The sequence below is a fragment of the Anolis sagrei genome, chromosome 4 (assembly GCF_037176765.1).
Source record: "Anolis sagrei isolate rAnoSag1 chromosome 4, rAnoSag1.mat, whole genome shotgun sequence".
In the NCBI taxonomy this organism is placed as follows: Eukaryota; Metazoa; Chordata; class Lepidosauria; order Squamata; family Dactyloidae; genus Anolis; species Anolis sagrei.
In genome coordinates this window covers 68,089,992-68,111,806 of record NC_090024.1, presented here as the reverse complement: position 1 = coordinate 68,111,806, position 21,815 = coordinate 68,089,992, and the positions used below count along the sequence as shown (strand labels likewise).

General features: G+C 37.3%; 1 protein-coding gene across 1 annotated transcript in view; it reads right to left on the bottom strand.

Moving 5' to 3' along the window:
- The window catches only part of CDH7 (cadherin 7), a 147,175-nt gene that overhangs the window by 23,359 nt on the left and 102,001 nt on the right, over positions 1-21,815 (bottom strand). Inside the window, exons 6-11 of the mRNA XM_060775002.2 lie at positions 20,796-20,983; positions 12,440-12,693; positions 4,575-4,711; positions 3,952-4,073; positions 2,551-2,668; positions 1,286-1,537 (exon numbers count right to left, since the gene is read on the bottom strand). Coding sequence (XP_060630985.1) covers positions 1,286-1,537; positions 2,551-2,668; positions 3,952-4,073; positions 4,575-4,711; positions 12,440-12,693; positions 20,796-20,983 — 1,071 coding nt within the window. The remainder of the gene's footprint in view (positions 1-1,285; positions 1,538-2,550; positions 2,669-3,951; positions 4,074-4,574; positions 4,712-12,439; positions 12,694-20,795; positions 20,984-21,815) is intronic.

Below are 21,815 nucleotides of genomic sequence, written 5' to 3'. Positions count from 1 at the left end.
TATATTTGGATCACTGTGATGTTGAAAGGCTTTCCTTGCACTCGAATTGAGATCATTCTGTCATTTTTTGGGTTGTATCCAAGCACTGCTTTAGCGAATTTCTTATTAATTATGAAGGCTACTCCATTTCTTCGATGTTCCTCTTGTCCGCAGTAGTAGATCTGGTGGTCATCTGATGTGAAGTGGCCCATTCCAGTCCATTTCAGTTCGCTGACCCCCAGAATGTCTATCTTTAGTCTTGACATCTCACCAATAACAACATCCAATTTGCCCTGGCTCATAGATCTTACATTCCAGGTTCCTATGGTGTGTTGATCTTTAGAGCATCGGATTAGTCGTTCGCCTCCAGTACCGTCGGCCGCTAGCCTTCCTTTCGGCTTTGAGCTAGCTGCATCATCACATCTGGGGCTAGTTGAACTTATCCTCTGCTCCTCCCCAGTAGCATTTTGGCCATCTTCCGACCTGGGAGTCCCATCTTCCAATGGCATACCGACATATCTCTGGTTGTACTGGTCCATTTAGTTTTCTTGGCAAGGATACTGGAGTGGTTTGCCATTGCCTTCCCCAGGGATCACTCTTGGTCTGACCTCTCTGCCACAACCGTCCCGTCTTGGGTGGCCCTTCACGGTTTTGCTCATGACATCATTGAGGTGCTCAAGCTCCAGCGCCCCGACAAGGCGGTGATCCTTTGCTGGAATTGTGCAATTTAGGGTATTAAACCTCTTGCTCTCATCTTTACTTTTTTCTACCAGACTCTATTTGTATGTATATGTAATGCAGTAAGCCTTGCAAGAATGCTGACTGAATGGAGAGGTGATCCAAAAATAGAAAACAAATAACCCTGATATATACAGTCAGCCCTTCTCAGATTCAGCTTCCAGGGATTCAAACATGACTTGAAAACATCCCTTCCACCCCAAAAGAAAAAAAAAAGCAAACCTTGATTTTGCCTTTTTATATAAGGGACACCATTTTACTACTATGCCATGTACTTGAGCATCCATGTATTTTGATGTCCTTGAACCAAACCCTAGCAGGTACCAAGGGCCCACTGTATAGGAGAAATAATTACTACACATATTTGAAGATGTCTGGTGCAACTTCATCTACTAATGCTAAGCAACTCTGGACATCAAAATCTCTTATGTGCAACTCTCCTGAAATCTCTTGCATAGTTCCTTATAATCACTGGAGAAAAATGTCTCAAACATTTTTTTTTAAATCTTAACTGCATTTGTTCCATAGGAAAATAATTCCATCAAGCAAACAGTCTCCAGTGACATACCTAGCAATGTTAGAACGCAAGCCAGGATTGCTATAAGTGCTCCAGTGCTAAGTCCTGCTGGAAGTATGTAGGCTTCTGCATTACATGTTTGGGCAATGCCATCTGCATCACAATCACAGACTCGGATGGTGAGTGTGTTGGTGCTACTCAATGATGGAGAGCCACTGTCCACAATGAAGACTGGCAAATAGTAAACCGACTGCTCCTGCCTTCGAAATCCATTTCTCCTGGTTAGTACAGATGCTGTGTTGTCTAAACCCAAGAAAAAAGAGGAATTAAGTAAACAGGATTTCTTATATCAGTACTGTAAGCAGGAGATACACGCACATATACACATCTTAGTTAAAAGAATGGCTTGTAGTATTCAGAACTTGAAACTACAAGAATCCCAAGTACTTGTAGTTTTGGTTTAGACTGTTGGTTGTAGCAGAAAACACATGGTCAATCACAACACTATACAGAGAATCAGAGCACAAATGTATGCATCTGCAAAAAGAAAAAAGGAAATGCATGCTGAATTGGTAGGAGGATAAATGCCTATCATTGCAGAGTCTTGGAGTTGTGCCATCCCAGTAATCCTTCACATGTCACAAACACGCAACTCCTTTAAAATGCCCAGAACTAGGTCATGCACCAGATAAGGGCTTAGACATGAGTGTTCCTTAAGAAAAGCAAAATAGTACTTAATTTTTTCTCATATTTCTAAACTGTGAAACAATGTGTCCCCACAGGATTTTTCCAGCATCCTGGATCAACACAGAACTTTATCTATTGGTAAAATGTGGTTCTATGTAGAATAGCAAAATAATATTAACAACCAAGGAAAGCTGATTCCTAAGCTTTCATCTCCAAAGCATTTTTAGCAGCAGATGATATGATGGGAAAAGTTGTTTTCTCTGAGCCCAGAAACTCTGCCATGTGTTTCAAGGGTTCATTTCTGTATTTCCTGAGTGACATTAATCAAACAAGCTGCCCTGAGGAACAATCTAATTTAGATAAAGACTTATAAAAATAGAAAGAGAAAAAATCAGTTTGGGAATGGATCTGATGCCCATCTGTTCGGCTCATGGTCTGAAATGATTTAAAAAGCAGTTTCTTTCTCCTGACAGATAATCTATACATAAAGAATACTTTGAGGTCCAATTGCTCTTAATTAATGCTCTTTCTGTCAAAGAAGCTACTCTAGATAACAATCAGTATTGCTTGTCTGAAGACATAAGAGCACTGGTATGCCCTTGGGTTGCCAACCACAATTGGAGGCTTACCTTTATTATCTTGCAATGTAAAATTGTGGTTATTTGCCGCCTCTCCTGCCAAACTGAAAGAAAACTGGTGGCCGCTAGGAGGATCATCTTTGTCAACAGCACTTATTCTTTGAATTACCTAGGAACAAATGATTTGCCTTTGTATTATTTTAGTTTGCATTTCAGTTACAAGATAAATGCTGGTGGATTTAACAATGAGGGAGTTAATGATTTTTGACACCACTCTAACTGTCATGGCTCAATGCTAGTGAATTGTGGGAGCTGTGGCCTTACAAAGTCTTCAGCTTTCCCTGTCAAATAATGATAGTGCTTTACAAAACGCTTGTGATTCCATAACATTGAGGCATAGCAGTAATGTGGTGATAAACAATATTAATTCTACAGTGTACACAGCCATAGTTGTTGCACCTGAAAAATATCTTGCTATGTTCAGGCACATGGCAGTATATGATTTCAAATTTTTCCTCAAAGTATGTATGAGGCTGTGTTCTCCACAATGTCTTCCACTGCCTCCAAAAGCAACAGCTGTGGTTTCATGAAGACAGATCAAGTCTAACCTAATGGTTAGACTGGTATGCTTGGTTTTAAGAATTAATTCTGCACTCAGCTAACCAATTTTTGGAGTGTGGAAGTGGCAGACCTGATAACATGCTGTCTGATGATATAGTCCTAGAAAAAAAGGAAATAAAAGCAGCCAAGTACATAGCTTCTAAAAAGAGAGACTCACTCAAAAAATGGACATCTCCATGGGAACTGACTGCATTGATAATTTCTGGCTCTTTGGGGGGGGGGGGGGATTATATCCATGAACCAGTTTGATGACAAGGTTTCATTTACTTTACCAAGTTATTGCTAAACATCATAATGTTCTGAGCTCATTAAGGAAATATATATTTTAAATGCAATTACTTAAATGATTAAAGATTCAAAATCATTGAAAACCTTGGTAATATCCGACATGGACTAAACCTCAAAGAACTCAATGTTTTAGTCTGGCTGTAGGAAACATGTGAGATTGGTTACTCTAGAAGGCAATTGAGAGTGAAGATTGTTTATGGAATCAGACAGAAAATCCTTATCATTGAAATTCCAGATATTTCTTATCTAATACCTTTTTATTTTGCTGAAAGAAGATAGCTGGAAGAATGGAAATAAGGTATTTGCACAGACTAGAAAGTCTAGAGGATGTTTAAAGATATTCCGTGTAAATTTACCAGTGCAGTTCTCTTGCGGGTTCTTATATGGTGATGGTTCTAGTTAATGTTTAGTTTAGCTTCAAATCAACATGTCATTTTTACTGCAATAAACTGATTATATTTTATCCTAAAAGAGGCATCTCTGCAAATCAAATTACTGCTGTGCATAAAATATCATCAAGCTGTTAGGAATATAAATCCACACCTGCCCAGGTTCTGCATTTTCACAGACAGTAGTTTCATAATCCATGGCAAACTCTGGAGCATTGTCATTGATGTCAAGAATAGTGATGGCTACATATCCTCTCCCAATTTGTGAAGGGTTTTCTGTTATGAAAAAAAAAACCTAAACATTAGATCTTAATGAATAATTCTACAAGTATTTCAAATTTCCTATATATCAGAGGGAGCAAAATGATATTGTCACTGGGATTTTGGTCATGGTAATGGCAAGGAAAATGAAAGCAATAAAAGAGCTACTGAGTTTAATGAGGCCATGTAGCCTGTCCTGTTTTACCTATTTTGTTCCATTATGAGGAATATATATGGGTAGTGCCTCTTGTTTCTTCCATTTCCATTCATCTACCAAAGCATAACTAAGCCGGACAATGCTGTAATCACTGTTCAACTAGATACATATTTTAGCCCAAATCCACCAGTGGATTTCAACGAGAATAGACCCACTGAATCATTTAACAAAAGATCATTGATTGCTGTTTTCCCACCCTTGTCTTATAGGCAAAGGATTTATTTAAGTATTGTTCAGTAGACAGCACAATGAAAATCAACACTTTGAAATGTTACAGCATCTTTGAAATTGCAACTTACGACTTTCCATAGCCAAGACAGTAATATTGTGCACAGCATTTGTTTCCCTATCCAAGGGCTTTGCAGTGGTAATGACTCCAGTGTTGGCATCAATGTTGAAATATCTCTCTAGGTCTGTGTTTCGATCTATTGAGTACCTGTATAAAAGATGAAAGCAATATTTGTAATAATTTCATTTTGTTAAAAATTATGCATTGATTTCGCATTTAGGGATACAGATATTTTCTGCTTTGCATTCCCCTTTTAATAAAAAATCCAAAGTTTAATGCTCTTGTAGGACAAAGAGAGTGAGATGTGGAGAGCCATTTGCTTCCGCAAAATACACAGAACTGATGAAAACTGGCTCAGTTATTGCTTTTCATAATGCCCTCCTAAATGAGGTCACAGGTATTTCCTCCCTCTTTTTGTTCTTTATTCCTAGGCTGGTCATTCATTTATTTTTGGATTCTTTCTGAATCCAACTTTAATGTGCAATACATTTGGAAGTGTGCCACCTGGCCATATCAATGTCATGCAGTTCCCAACAGAGCTTACACCGAGAGATATAGAACTTCTTGTTGCAGGCAGAAGAGCCCCCCTGGGTTAGATAAGAAAACTGTAGAGTATGTCAGGGATTACATATTGCCACATTTGCTCCTTGGGCCATATTGTCATCACACAAACACAGGCTCATGTCACTGAGCTTCTTTGGCTTAAATAGACACTATTTTGATCCTCCAAGCTGTATTCAGCAGGGAGAAAACCTCAAAGAGAAAATAAACTGTGAATAAGGAACAAGCTGTCCATCTTTTGGCCATTTCGTTATCCTTTTTGAAAGTGGCTATGCACTTTTATATTTGTTAGAAATGGTTGACTGACATAACACCATTCACCAGAAGGCTAGATTGTGAGCTACTGCATGTGATCAACAGGAGTTTGATGACAGCTTTAAGCCATCTACCTGCCATCATAATCAAAGTCATTTCATGACCTGGAGATACAAAGCTTTGCTTATTTCATTATTGTGCAATGGAGAAGGAGAAAGATTATATTTTCTTCCTACTGGGTAAGATTAGAAGATGGGTTTTTTGGTCACATTTTGATGCATTTTTTTTTTCATTTTGATGCAAATTTTTTCATTTACACATATTTTTAAAAAACTTTTTTGTTATTATTGCTGCTTGTAAAATAATTGTTGATTCTTTAAAACTTTTAATCATGAAGAACAACAAAAGTTTCAGAGTTTCTTGACATGCTATGACATTTTTTTCAACAAGTATGAGCAAAAACTGTGTGATGTCCCCACAATAACCCCAAATAGCACAAAAAGGGAGTCTTTCATTATGCCACTTGCTACATAAAGTGGTGGTGGTAAAGCTTCCCTGAGGTAACAACAATGAAATAATGCCAAAAAAAAAAAGCCAAACAATCTGTCATGCCATAGGCATAAGATGTAGAAAATGACTCCATTTGACTGAAACTACCCACAATTGAGATATATGAATTTTGAAAAGTTCCTTGCTCCCTATAGAAGGGGGGGGGGGAAGCTTTCAACACACATAGGCACATACACAATGCTTTAGTCATTAAACAGACATAGAAACAGAGAGATGAACAGACTGCAAAGCCTTCACAAGCTAGAAAGTGATACGTAAGTCAGAATGTTCACCTCCTTGACCAATGAAACCATACAAAAACAGTAGAGATGAGGTGGCAAAAGAGATTATATCTTTCGTAACAACCGATGGGAACTCAAGTACAATGCTGTGGGAACATTTTTAAGGATATAAATACCACTACTTGCAAAATGCCAAGGACAAGCTGTTATCAATTACGTTCTATTCATGTGAAGTGCTTCTTCTTTCTTTAGAAGTCCTTTCCCCCAAATTAAAAGGAGTTAAAACACATTTAGAAGATGTACATCGACAGATACCGCAAACAGTTTTAATTCTGAATATAACAGTTTGATCGTTTGTACCTCCCTGTATTATTTCCAGATGGATGGCCTTCATAAGATTCTTTAGAATAGAATCCACAACAATGATTTCCTGAACCAACAGTGCTTTTATGTTTCAGGAAATGAAGAACAATTCGTCATTTTGTTTAAAGGAATATCAAATACATATACAACCAGGAAATCTGGAGTACAGAAAAAGACTCTTTCCTTGGCTTGGCCAGTCAAATCTAAACTGTCTTCTACTATCTCTTCTGATTTCAGGATAATTATGCCCTTCAACATTTCACAAATGAACACAGAGACAGCATATTCCTTCAGAAGCACTCCTGGTTATATTGCTGAAGGCTTTCCTCCACACTTCCTTTCTCTTTCTTAATCTGTCTTTGCTATAATGTCCATTGTTTCTTTTCGAATATTGGTTTCTTGGGAAAAGGGTACTATGTTCACTAATTATTTAAGTGTTTGAATACTGTAGGTTGTACACATATTGAGGAAGGTATATTCTAGTCCTGCTGATATTAAAGGAGAGCATTGATCATGGTTAAGTCAAACACCATATGTGTCAAATGGGACTAAAATGGGATTTCAGTTGAATCTAGACCAGGGCAATATCCAAGCTCCAATGCTCAGTATCCTGCCCCAAAGTAATTCTACTAATATCACATGTGTCCATTATGATCTGAATTCAATTTGGTTTTGACAACCACACATTTCCTCACATTGCACAAAAGGACACTTCCTATCATGTTCTTGTGTGCTTTTTTTCTTACCATGTAAAAAACCTCAGCCATACAAAATAAGTGCTTTCACACTGAAAATAGAGGAACTTCTTGTGTTTCAACAGTATCGGCATCAAGATAAGGACAAATTATTTTGTGGGTGTATATTCACTCTTAGTTTGGCTTTAGTGTCAATATGCTGCTATGTACATAATGTATCTGCACGCAACCTGGTTCTCACCAGAATCACTGAGCATTGGCTATGTGGGTTATAAAAAGGTAAAGGTTGTCCCCTGACATTAAGTCCAGTCATGTCTGACTCTGGGGTGTGGTGCTCATCTCCATTTCTAAGCCGAAGAGCCAGGGTTGTTGTCCGTAGACACCTCCAAGGTCATGTGGCCGGCATGACTGCATGGAGCGCCGTTACCTTCCCACCGGAGCGGTACCTATTGATCTACTCACATTTGCATGTTTTTGAACTGCTAGGTTGGCAGAAGCTAGGGCTGACAGCGGTAGCTCACGCCGCTCCCCGGAATCGAACCTGCGACCTTTCGATCAACAAGCTCAGCAGCTCAGTGCTTTAACCCACTGCGCCACCGGGGGCTCCAATGTGGGTTATAGGAGTCATAAAATGAAATATCTAGAGATGCCATGTTGCCTATCCTCACTCCAATAGCATTGCTTAATGATGAATAATGATCCTATCTATGATAGTGATAATGATAATGTTGATCTTGTGATGAAATAATGCTCTAAATTCATTTAAGAAGGATAACTTAATAATGCTTAATCTCAAAATAGTCATGGCTTAACTCACAGTAGATGTTCATGACTCATCAGCAACATTCAGTACTTTGATAGGGTCATGGGTAAGCAGTGTACTGGATTTTTTTTGTTTAGAAAACAAAGAAAGAAGTAGCTGCAGGCAAGGTCTCGTCACAAATTGAAAAGGAAAAGAGAGAGCTATTATACTAAAACAGAACAAAACAAAACAAAATAGCTTTTCTATATAGCAGGTTGCAAACTAGATTCTGCATGAGCATTCATGAAAACAAATGCATTAGAGTTTAGATGAGTTTGCCTCTTGCATCTAGATATTTTAGTGGGGGAACTCATAAACAGCAACTGCAATACATGTATGTTGTATAGGGTTGGCCAAAAGTCACAAGCGTATCGGATGTTTTAATACATTTTTGAAAATGTTTTCAAAGGATATTTACATGTAATGTAATATAATTTTATTTCCTAGATATACTGTATATGATGATATAGTATTATAAATTGTAAACAAAAAAGAAAGGTGTTATTAAATATTGAAACCCCTTTGTGAATTTTGGCCGATCCTGTATATGCACAAGAACATTAATTGAATGCCTATAGAGGAAAAATAAAATAAACACAATGATTTGCCATGAACAAGAACACGGGGCTTGTTTTGAGAAAATAAAGTTAGAACATATGCAGTAACACTGAAAGAATGAGAAATTCAAATGTTATCTTGCTTTAATTTTAGAAACAGAAAATGTTTCGGTGTTCAAAAGAATATACTACAAATTCTGATAATCCCAACAGATTCATATCATATGTCCCTCTAATACTGTCTTTTCCAAGAGGGTTCCCAAGTGTGGTGGGATAACAACTTTCATCAACCCAACGGCATGTTGGAATGGGAATGACAGAATTTGCAACCCACATCTCTAAGGTTGCAAGTTGCAGAAGAAGGCTCAAAACAGATGAATTTTTAACTTCTTTCTCCTTTTTTGATCTGTTATTAATCAAACTCTGTATTTTCCTTTGTCAAATAGAATGTGGCTAGACATAAATATATTTATCAATATCAAGGGAGAGGACATGATTAACTTGTAGAGCAAAGTGCACAATACCAAGACAATTCTGCCCAGGTGAACAAACCACCTGACTGAAAAAGGCAATTTACTAGATTTTGAACTGGCATGGATCTTAACCAAACCTAGCTTCTTGCAAAGCACCTTTGACGATTAAATGCAACAGCTTGTCCAAGAGACCTCCCTCTTATTTTGACCTATTTCCCACTTTTCTCTGCCACCTGAGTATTCTATGCAACTTTAAAAGCCAAGTATAACTTGCTGAATGCAGATAATTGGTAGAAACAGACCAGGGCTGTTTGTTGAAATGGTGGAGTACAGTGGCACATGAGAAAGGACACTGGTAACAATATCGGTTTGTATATTACAGAACAGTAAGCTATTAGATTGCCATTAATACAGAATGTTCTTGTATTATGACAGGAATGTGCATATTTAGTAATTTCTTCCTTCTGTCATAATCTGAAGACCTCTGATTAATAACATCAAATAAATATTTGATGCACTTTAGAATTTTAAATCATTAGCAGGCAATGAAAACAAGAACTATTGAAAGTGGATCCCTGCTAAAGAAAAGATTAACAATTATTGCTGAAAAATAAATATTTAAATTGGAAGAGGCCTACTTAATTACTAATGTATACAACAACCACAGAATTAGGTTCTAAACCTAAGCTCATAATAATTAAGTGTGAAAAGCCTATAATAAGTGGAAATAGCAACGAGTATTATAAGATCTACAGTGCTGCTTTTTTCTTTTTTATCAAGGTGCCAAGCTTTTGTGAAATACTCACAAGAAGTAAACAAAGACTATGCACATTTATAACATTAACAGAGACTTTAGACATTAGTCTCAAGGGGTCCTGATGTACGTATTCCATATATATTATTCAATTGCAAAGTACACAAAACATTGTCTTCTCTTCCACATACGCCACACACAATTCTATGCTTTAGAACTGTTTCTGCATCTTGAGTATGCTAGACTTAAAAAAAACATCCACACAAAGCAAAGCAAAAAAATATTTATTTTTATATCACGTTTTTCTCTGAAAATGGTATTCAGGGCAGCAGTTAAGTGTTAACCCTTATGAAAAAAATTATTCTGAACATGTGCAATTTTGTGATGTCAACCTATCTAAATCATAGCCTATAATGACTACAGCCATTACATGAATGCTATTTCTGCTCACTTGATGCTGACATTTTTATTTGGGAATATACACTATTTTGTTGCAGAAAAGGTATTACATGTTTTAAAAATAAAACAATAAAAGTGGATATTTGCCTCAAGCCAGACACCTCTAAACTATGAAATGTTTTTATGGCTTTTATAGTAGCTATGGTAGCAGAAGAAGCCTGGGGCTTTGAGTTTGTGGTGGTTTGTGGCTCCCATATTAGTGGGTGAGGCAGTAACTATTTAATAAAAGCTATTCAATGTGCTGAACCTACTCTAGTTTGTTTATTTGAATATTTCCCTCAAAACTGAAGGGTTGTGATTACTTAATGAAGAAAAGGCATGGTTCATGTTCCACCACCTCTAAAAAAGAGAGAAAAAGGTGCATCTCTTATTAATTATGCTACCTTACCTTTTCTTAGGGTGAACCGTATGACTGAAAAATGACATCAGTCAATACTTAAATACTGCAAACTACAAACAAAACAGACAGAATATCTCTGTCTATTCGTTTTGTGTTCCCCTCCAAAACAATAGTATATGGCATTAAGTTAAATTAAATTCTTCTGAAAGATCTCTTTTTAGTCAACTTAGGATCTCACCACACTAGAGAATGAATCCACTTTAAATCCAGTTTCTGCCTCCTGCAAATTTTTGGGGTTTGTAGTTTAGTGAGGCTAAACTACAAACCCCAGAATTCTGCAGGAGGCAGCAACTGGATTTTAAGTGGATTCATTCTCTAATGTGATTAGGTCCTTATCATAAGATGTAGTTATCTAATAAGCAAAAGAACTGCATGTGAGTGCCTGCCCCCATATAAATAATCTGGATTTCAGATGGTTGTAGCCTAAAATATACAGAGATTATAAGCATATACTCAACAAGGCAATACACATAAAGATATAATGCAGTAATTGAATACATTTCCAGTAAATGAGTATTAGGAAGAGATTTCTATAAAATACATATTCAATATGTATCCAGCCTACACATCATTTTTTCTGTAAATAATGTGCTCTACAAAGCATTTAGCACAACTAATATAATTGGAACATATAGTAATAAATTCAAGTATTCAACTAAAATAATCCTTGCACAAATTATTTAATATTATTTGTAGTGTTGCGAATGAATATATATATATATATATATATATATATATATATATATGAGGTTTAAATGCAAGAAAACAGGTGTAGTGTGCCAAGACAGAAAAAAAATCCATATTATTGAACTTATATTAATGCATATTGCAACAGTACTGAATGTGAGATTTAATTCTTTGTATGATGCAGTGCCCCAAAGAATTAACCTTATTTACAACTACAACATATAGTCAAGCTGGTGGGCTGGTTTAGCTACTACCCCAGTGTCTACAACACATTAAATAAATATGAGGAAAGGCTTTCCTCAATGAGCATCACAGAACATTCATTAATATTAAAGTACACGACGAGAGTCCAATGATGAGAGGAAACAGTTCTCCCTCTTCCTTGCATCCCATTGTGCACCTTAAAACCCTGCTCCAAAGGGCAGGAAATTACTCTAGAGCAGGTTTGGGTTGTTGTTATGTGCCTTCAAATAAATGAACTTATATCAATATTTTTTTTGTCGTGTCAGGAGCAACCGCTCCTGTTGTTGTCAATATGATCTTAAGAGTTTTTTCTTCCTTATCCAGAGGATCTTCCCATTTCTCTTGGGCTTAGGTATTGTTCACACAATGGGAGCTGAACCTTAGTCTCTCAGTCCTTTGTTCATCAAAATTGATATATGAAGCTGGTGCTTTATGACTACCTAAAGATCAGTACAAAAATGAGCTACATCCAGTACAAGGCTTTTGTTTGTCCAAAAATGGACCTTGTGCAAAGGAGAAGTAATCTCCCTAAGCACTACAGTCCTTGGTTCCTAAGCAGCTCTGAGGAATACAAATCAAGGTAAGAAAGGTTCAATACTACTGATTTTTTCCATCTTGGCATCACCCTGTCATTAAAATATAAATCTACAGCAACTGAGCCCAACATCTAAAGGAGAGGTTCTGCTGACTGATCTGCTTCTGTTAGGAGGAGTTGTCAGGGGAAAATTCCTGCTATCTACTGTAACCTTCCCACAAAAAGAAAAGCTTGCTTTGGAGGGCTATTTGCCAGCATTATCACAAGCCTAAAGCAGAAAAAGGATAGTTATAACATTACCTGACAGGACTGTTAGATGCATCTGGATCATGGGCTGCTACAGTTCCAATGATGGTGCCCACTTTGGCTGCTTCAGACACTACCATGGTGTATAATCGTGAGGTAAATACAGGTGGTTCATCTACATCCTCCACAATAATCTTCACTGTTGTCATATCACTGAATGGCCCAAGGCTGAGAAAGCGAGGATCAACTTGCTTATTTGCTGCTTCTATTCTCAAGGTATAACTTGCCTTGGCCTCATAATCCAACTCCTAAGAAGAAAAATATGTTTAGAAACTTGTTACAGCAAAAGGCCAAAGTTCAGCTAACACAATTTTCCATTTGTAAATAGATGTGAGTCATAGTATTTCTAAAGTACCCCGTGGTAAGTTATATATAAAATCTTGTGCCAAAATTCCAATATGTCCCCTAGCCAGAGGTAGTTCACACAGCATAATTTCCCCATTACAGCTGAAACTGGTTAAAATTCAGTCCCTTATGAGGTCCAAATGGAGTAAGTTACTGAAAAGAATGGATGGAGTTCTGCTTCAACCACACAAATGGCAACCTTATTAAAACCCATGTGACTTGGCAGCCAAAAATAAATTCTCAGCCTGTAGAACTTTTTAAGAGAAAAGTTCTACATAGTTCTTATAAGGAATTACTTGTGTGATGGAATAATATTTATTTATTTATTTACTACATTTATATCCTGCCCTTCTCACCCTGAAGGGGACTCAGGGTAGCCTTAAAGGTAGGCAGCAATTCGATGCCTTTAACAAACAAACAATAAAATAAACAAGTACTTTAAAAAAGTTAAAACATATAAGTATTAAAACAATTATTAAAATCACACCATCCAAAATCATAAATCAAGACAGCCCCATACTGTCATATCAATATTCTATTTTCTCGTATTGCACTAAGCTTTTAACCAAAGGCTTGGTCCCATAACCATACTTGCTTCCTGAAGGTCAGGAGGGAGGAGGCTGCTCTAATTTAGCTGGGGAGGGAGTTCCAAAGGTGAGGGGCCACCAATGAGAAGACCCTGTATCTCATCCTCACCAACCACACCTGTGAAGGAGGTGGGACCGAGAGCAGGGCCTTCCCAGATTATGTTTATCTCTGAGATAGTTCATAGAGGGAGATATGTTCAGACGGGTAAGCTGGGCCCAAACTGTTTAGGGCTTTATAGTCTAAAACCAACATTTTTAATTGTGCCCGGTAGCAGACTGGAAGTCAGCGAAACTGACATAACAGGGGGTTTGTATGCTTCCTGTATGCCGCTCGAGTGAGGAATCTGGCTGCTACCGTTTGGACCACATGAAGCTTCTTCACAGTCTTCAAAGGCAACCCCACGTAGAGCATACTGGAGAAGTCTATCCGGGATGTAACAAGAGTATGGACCAGTATTAATAATGTAATGCTACCAAGTTGATATTGTTAGGGACATCAATAATACAAATTTATTTATTCTGCTGCCTTTCCAATTCACCATACATAACAATCTAAAGCATCAAGAAAAGATTACATGATCAAAGCAATACTAAATCAAAAACTTTGTTTGCTTAGCAATTTCCTCCTATTACGTTAAGAGGAATACATTATATGGATAATTAGGGGGAAAGATAATTATTTAATAAGACTAAACAGAATTCAAACTAATAATAATGCATAACAATCATAACCATATTATGTAGGTATGAGAGGCAATTTTCAGATCATATAAAGCTGCCAAATGGAAAGTGGTTGAACTGCTGCTAATGTTGCAATCAAAGATGTAAATTAGATTGATTAAGAAGAATGGTAAGACAAATTACTGCTAATGTTGCTATCGCTGCAGTTCACAGTGTCATGGCCAATGTAGCCAATAAGGAAAGTGTCTACAAATTTCCTAACAATCCAGAGCAGAACTGAAAATATGGATTCACATTAGTCTGATGTCCTTGCAAGTCAGAGCCAATGACTTTGATTCTATGACATATTAGAGGGTTTTTTTTTTTTTTTACGTAAATCACAGCAGTTTAATTTTTCAGTGGTTTTCCAGGTGACACTAGAGAAGTACGGTCTTCTGAAATGTTGAAACCTTGGGAGAACATTTCCCCAGAGGTGGTGAGAAGGAATTTACCAGAAACAGTCTCTGGGTATTCTCAAGGTTGATGTAGCAGTCCCCTTAGCTGGTAATGCTGATATTGCCCTGATGGAAATCTCCCAGGATTGCACATCTGGCAAGACATGTTTCTTTCCTAAGTGGTGTGCAGATTCATTTATGTTGTTGGACAAACTGGATCTCATTTTCTGTGCTGGATGGGATGGTATGATTTGGGAATGGAGTAATTTTCTATAGAATAGCTGAACAGTTTATACTTTGTGAGTTTTATAAACGCATAATTCAGAACCTCTGCAGGGTGGGTCAATAATTAAGGGGACCTGCCTCAGAATGTTTATGGATTCCCCCTCCTTCTCCTTTATTATATGGGCATGTTTGCTGAACCGAGCAAAGGTGCCCAGCAATGGCCAGGAGATCTGCATTCAGCTGTCGCAACAATGGACATAATATGGCTCCAATCCACCTCCTTTTCTTGAGCCACTGAGCTCAAAGAAAAGGGAATGGCCCATGTGGACATTGGGGCAGTTGTGCTGTCCACACGAAAAATATTTTGTAATTTCACAGTGATGAAAAATTTCTGTACTTGACTGTCAATTGACTGGTTTCGACCTATAAAGCTCTATACGGTTCTGGCACAGCTTACTTGTCTGAACATATCTCCCTCTACATTCCGCCTTGCAGTTTAAGATCATCTGAGGAGACCCTGCTCTCGCTCCCGCCAGCATCGCAAATACATCTGGCGGGGATGAGAGACGTAGCGCCCTGCCTGTTGAACTCGCTTCCCAATGAGGTAAGATCGGCTTCATTCCTCCTGTCCTTTAGGAAGAAATTGAAGTCGTGGTTCTGGGACCAGGCTTTTGGACAGCAGGCATAAATAGCGCTTTGGATATGGAATTTGACTGGAACGGTGATACGGCGGTTAATACTGTTTTTATTGTTTTAATTAATGGTCTATTTATTGTTTCAATTGTTGTCATATTGCTTTGTTATATTTAATGGCATCAAATTGTGCCAAATGTAAGCCGTCCTGAGTCCCCCTTCGGGGGTTGAGAAGGACAGGGTAGCAATACTGGAAATTAATGAATTAATTAATTAAATCCATTAAAGTCCCAGATTGTGGAAAATCAAACATATAAAATCAAACATAGAATGGAAGGCAATTTGCAATAATTTAAGGCTAAAATATGCTAAAACATTTAGTTTTAAAAAGTTGAAAAAGAAACATAAAAACATGATTAAAATGGGTAAAACATGGAAAAATATTTAGAATTGATAGTCCAGACAAGTTTGAAATAATTAAGCAAACAATTGATTCTGAAATGTCTGATAGAATTACAAGTATGGAAACCAGGATAGAAGAGAGACTACCCATTTTAGTTTATAGAAGGCAGTGTGTGAGACAGTTCTTTCCCAGTGACATAATTTGATAACCAAGAATTATTTTATGACTTTTAATGGAAAAAAATGTACTTTGGTACTCTGAACCAGGTCACATTTAAAACTATATTTAGTTATTTTCCTTCCATAAATGATTATTTTAATATGAACCCAATTGCTAAACCCAACTACATTACATCCAATTGAATTTTACAAATTGGAGGCTTATAATTTAGTCCTAAACATTTAAGTTAAAAGTCCCATTGATTTCAGGGGACCCTGGATGTCAGGTAAGTATATACAGAACAGTAGCTTCTATTATTATCTCTGGTATTCACACAAATAATAAACCTATTCATTCCACAAGGGATCATTCTAACAAAGAATAAGTATGCCTTTCTAAAAGGTTGAAACTTAAAATTAAAGGGTGCCACGATTTGTTTTAACGAAAAGGTAAAAAAAAATCCCTGACATTAAGTCCAGTCATGTCCGACTCTGGGGGTTGGTGCTCATCTCCATTTCTAAGCCGAAGAGCCAGCATTGTCCACAGACACCTCCAAGGTCATGTGGCTGGGATGACTGGATGGAGTGCCATTACCTTCCTGCCAGAGCTACTCACATTTGCATGTTTTCAAGCTACTAGGTTGGCAGAAGCTGGGGCTAACAGTGGGAGCTATTTTTTTTAATTAGTGACCATTAAATATCTATATTATACTGAAAATTGGAACTATAGACTCCAGATGTTGTTGGACTGCAATTCTCATTAGCTCTTGTTATAATAGTTGATAGTGAGAAATGTAGCAATTTGCCTCCAACAATATCTGGAGGCTATAAGATATCAAGTAGATTCAAGTCTACTGGATTATGTTTGCTTTAAAAGTGGAATTTATTGGCAATAACATGTCCTTGATCTTAAGAACAAACTCTAGTGATAAAATAATAATGTGCTATATGTGAACAGACACATTTTTAGTTAAAAAATGTAACAACAGAATCAGCTGGCAGGAAAAAAAAGTAAAGCATGATTTAAAATAAATTATAAGTCATGTCTTCTAAAATATAAAAGGAAACTATTTAAAGCATTTTGTCTGAAGTCTCCTAATTAAAATACAAAAGAAGGCAAGACTTTGCTGACTGTACCATAATGGTCACTTGGCTCAGAACACACATCTTTAATTTACAGTCCCTAACCATTTATCGATTCTTCTTTCTCCCTTGAATTGGAAATGGGCATGGATTAAGCTTTAGGCATATGGTCTCAGGATAGAGGAAATAAATATGTGAGAAGGAAAAAGTGTGAAACACCCTCCTTTTCCATTTTCAGCACTTTCTGTATATGGAGCATTTTCTGAAAAGGAGAGTCTCCAGACTCTTTTGAGGGCGTGCACACTAAAAGACTAAAAAACAAAACAAAACAAAACAAAAATAATGTTTAAAACCACACAATGGACCCCTATCTATCTATCTATCTATCTATCTATCAAAATGCTCTGTGCATAATGAGTACCTTAAAAACAAAAGAACCAATGAACGAAATCACACCAAATCTGGCAACAACACAAGGAGTGACCATCACTCAAACATTTATTATTTTGTCACTTGGGAGTTGTAGTTGCTGGGATTTATAGTTCACCTATAATCAAACAGCATTCTGAACTCCACCAATGATGGAATTGAACCAAACTTGGCACACAGGACTCCCATGACCAACAGAAAACACTAGATGGGTTTGGTGGCCATTGACCTAGAGAGCACTATGGACTTAAACAATGATGGATCTGGACCAAACTTGGCACGAATACTCAATATGCCCAAATATAAACACAGATGGAGTTTGGGGGAAATAGACCTGTACATTTGGGAGTTGTAGATACTAGGATGTATAGTTCACCTACAATCAAAGACGATTCCGAACCCCACCAACGATGGAATTGGGCCAAACATCCCAAACAGAATCCTCACAACCAACAGAAAATACTGTGTTTTCTGGTGGTCTTTGGTGACCCTTCTGGTGACCCTTTGGTGACCCTTCTGACACCCCCCTGGTGACCCCCCCCCTCAGGGTCTTGACTTCCCAGGTTGAGAAAAACTGCCTTAAAGCCATCCAGTACAACTCCCTTCACCAGGGCAAGAAAACATAATCAAAGCCCTCCTGACAAAGGGCCATTCAGCCATTCAGACACACACATATATGTATATGGCAGATGCAGTATCAAAGATTTGAAAGAGACCCCTAAAGAAGGACAATGATATGTTGCATGTTCCAGAGTAGGCAAACCAGGCAATCTCCACATCAACATTGGCAAAGAAACAGCAAGAAATACTGTTTACCCACAAGCATAAAGACATTACATATATTAGAAACCAACACTTTCTCATTACTTTATTTTCCAGATCACCAGAATGGGCCACAGCAACGTGTGGCAGGGGACTACTAGTACTAGATAGATAGATAGATAGATAGATAGATAGATAGATAAGAGTGGGATAGTACACTCTACTTTTACATTTTCAAACAAGATTTCCTAATCAAAACCATTTATCAGCTGTAAGAAGAATAATGAACAGGACATTGATGTCAGAATGTGACATCAATGGGATACCACGTAAGAATATCTCTATGAAATAACCAAAAATGTCTATTATGGACAGGTGACAGAATAAATCATTGGACTATGCAGTATGTGTCTTCTTGGCTCCCTAAAAATGCAGCCAATCACATCCAGCATGGAAATATTCCCAGTGAGTTCGATTTAACTGAGGGGGCAGAGCTAAAGGAATGGTTGTTAGCAGCTTCTTCTTCCTTCAGGCAATGTCCATCTACAGAAATATGGGGACTCCTGAACTACTGATGCTAAGTGGATGGTACAACATACCATTTTAGCTCCTTCCCACTATATGTGGGGCTGCTGACTGTGAGCTGATAGATAGACTTAACTAGTTGATACTAGAATTGCAGCTCCTTTGCATAAATGTAAACAGGTATTTCTACCCTGTAAAAATAATACACTTTGACATCACTTTAATGGCCATGGCTTAATGCTATGAAATCTAAGGATGTATAGTTTGGATGCACTAGTACTCTGGCAGAGAAAGCTAAAGCCTTTCTAAAGCTACACCTCCCATGATTCCCTATCATTGAGCCATGGCAGTTAAAGTGCTGTCAAACTGTATTTATTCTACAGTGTAGCACATTCTTAGTTTTTCTGATAGGGCTCCTGCTTTCAACCATTGGATTAAATCATGAGGTCTAAAAGCCTTTTCTTTTTAAGTTTTATTGATTTTCTCATATATAGCACTGCTATAAAATCCAGGGTTAATAAAAGTCTTATGTGAAACTAGTGAAAATCCTTTGGGTTATAAAAGATGCTATGCCACATCGGCTTCTCTCTTTCACTTTGAATCCAATGGCACTGATGTTTATTTTATAGCAATCATCATTTAGTTGGTCTTGGATTATCCCTTCATTGTTATGACTAAAGTAAGGGATTGAGTTGGAATAGCAAGCAAAACATCTCAAAAATCACTACAACAGCCCTGAAGGTTAAAAGGACAATGCATACTTCAGTGCTTCCTTCAGTACAGTGAATGGAGCTTGACAGCTTCATTAATATCTGTGCATTAGTGTTATCTGATTAGATCCTATGCCTCATCCATTCAGGCTTTTTCCTTCTTTTTTTTAACAGTGAGCATTTTGTTTTGTCCAAAGGAAATTAAAAAAATAAGCCATCCGCATAAAAAAGGGGGAGGAGGAACATTTATGTACAGTTATTTTCCATAGGAAGCAGTCTGTAATAACTAATAATACAATAACTTTATTCTAATATCCCACCACCATCTCCCCAAAGGGACTCGGGGCAGCTTACAGATGGCACCAAGTGCCTAAAAACAAACATAAAAATGAAGCAAAGTATAAAACAGAATAAAATAAAACACATACACATATAAAAACATCAACCCCAACTCAACAAAACTGAGATTATGACCCTCAGTTTTCTTTAGAAAAAAAATACCTATATGGTAAATTTTGAAAAAGCTAAAGCTTGATTTAAAAGTTCTTTTATTGGATTAAAGATTTTTTTTCTTTCAGTTCTCTCTCTTCAGTAAGTTTGACTTGCCTGTCTTTAAAATCAACAAGATGCCTGTGAGCTTTTTTAAATAGCTGGCCTGCTGATTTCGGAAGAGAGCATACACAAGCAACATTAGATGTTAAAGATACAAAAATTAAAAAATCACACAATATTAAAGTTACTAATTTAGAAGTAAAGAGATAACACTTCAACCTTTTTTGTGTTTTTCTTCTTCTAAATGGATTAAAATTAGCAAAATAAAGTTGCTAGAAAACAATCTAATCCAAATATTGGGGAAAATTGTATAATTATTTTTTGCTTTCCTATACAATTTGAGTATTCTCTTTGGTATTGTAACCTTTCCCAACAGTACTCTAACATGAACAACAAGAAGGAGAGAGGGAGGCAGAAAGTCCGGGAACCCTCCCATCCTTATCAACTTTACTGCTACTCCTACTTCCAACTAGATAAAAAGAAAACAGAAAACATGATGGAGGAGAAGGAGCGAATGATAATTACAATGAGGAAGGCAGCAGAGATGGGTGGAATACTGGATTTTCTCTTCCAAGTACCTATTTTTCCCCCCCCATCAGAGCCAAGAAGGGAGATTTGGAGGAGGCAGAGCTGAATTATTAGAGAGCTTATTATGTGTATATCAAACCTCTAACAGGTTAAATAGGTTTCCAGAGTAATTAAGTGTTCTTGAATAAAGCATATCCATGTTTTTGTAGGCATAGTCTTTTTCTACAGAGAAACAGATGATCTTACTTGAATTATTAAAAAAAAAAACTCCAGGAAATAAGGAATTTGAAATTACCTTCTGTATTGTAATGATTCCTTCTTGTGTTTCTTTGTCCACTAAAATTTTGAACACTCCCAAGCCATCACCGTCCACAATCTTATATTCCATTTCAGCATTAGGTCCCATATCAGCATCTGCGGCCTTTAGTCTTGCCACCACTGATGCCACAGGTAGTGATTCTGGGACATTATATTGATAGGATCCTATAAAATTCAAAATTGTCATTGGATTTTCATATAAATATGTATATGTATTAAATTAATTACTAGAATTACTTAGCTAATGAAAACACATACAAATATGTAGCTGAATACAGTTATACTGTTCTCCTTTTGTCCTTGGCTTAGTGGTGACCACTGGATGTGAAATTGGTGGTGGTCATAGTTTGCCACATTAACAGAATATGAGAGAGGAGGAAGGAAAGGAGGAACCATCCCTTTCTCCCTCCCACTCTTCTCCAATCGCTTTGGTGATCCAACCAGTGCTGCATGTGACAATTTACGATCATTAGCAACTTTGCTCCCTGGGGTCACCATTAAGCAGAGGTCACAAGGGTAAAGCCACCCCACTGCAAAGCTGTCTTAAACCAGGGAAAGTGGGATGATGAAGTGAACAGTCATGACCATTTCCAAATTAGAACCAGCCCAGCTGTTTACATTGTAATAAAAGGCAGGTGAGGCCCAAAGCTTTGAGGGAGCTCTGAGCATCCCTGACTTCATTTAATGTGGGGCCCTTTTGCCACATTAAGTAGCCATGGCAACATTAGGGCAAATCAGTTTTGTGTATCATGTAAATGCTATGAATTCTATCTGTCCTGCCATGCCTTATCTGGCCCATGTAGATGGGCCCACAGAGAGATCCCTGATCAATTTTTGTGATATCAGCTATGAAACAATACGTTATTCACAAAATTCATTTTTTTGTTATATCCCTTCCTCCAAGTAGGTAAAGGTAGTCCGCTGACATTAAGTCCAGTCATGTCTGACTCTGGGGTATGGTGCTCATCTCCATTTCTAAGCCGAAGAGCCAACGTTG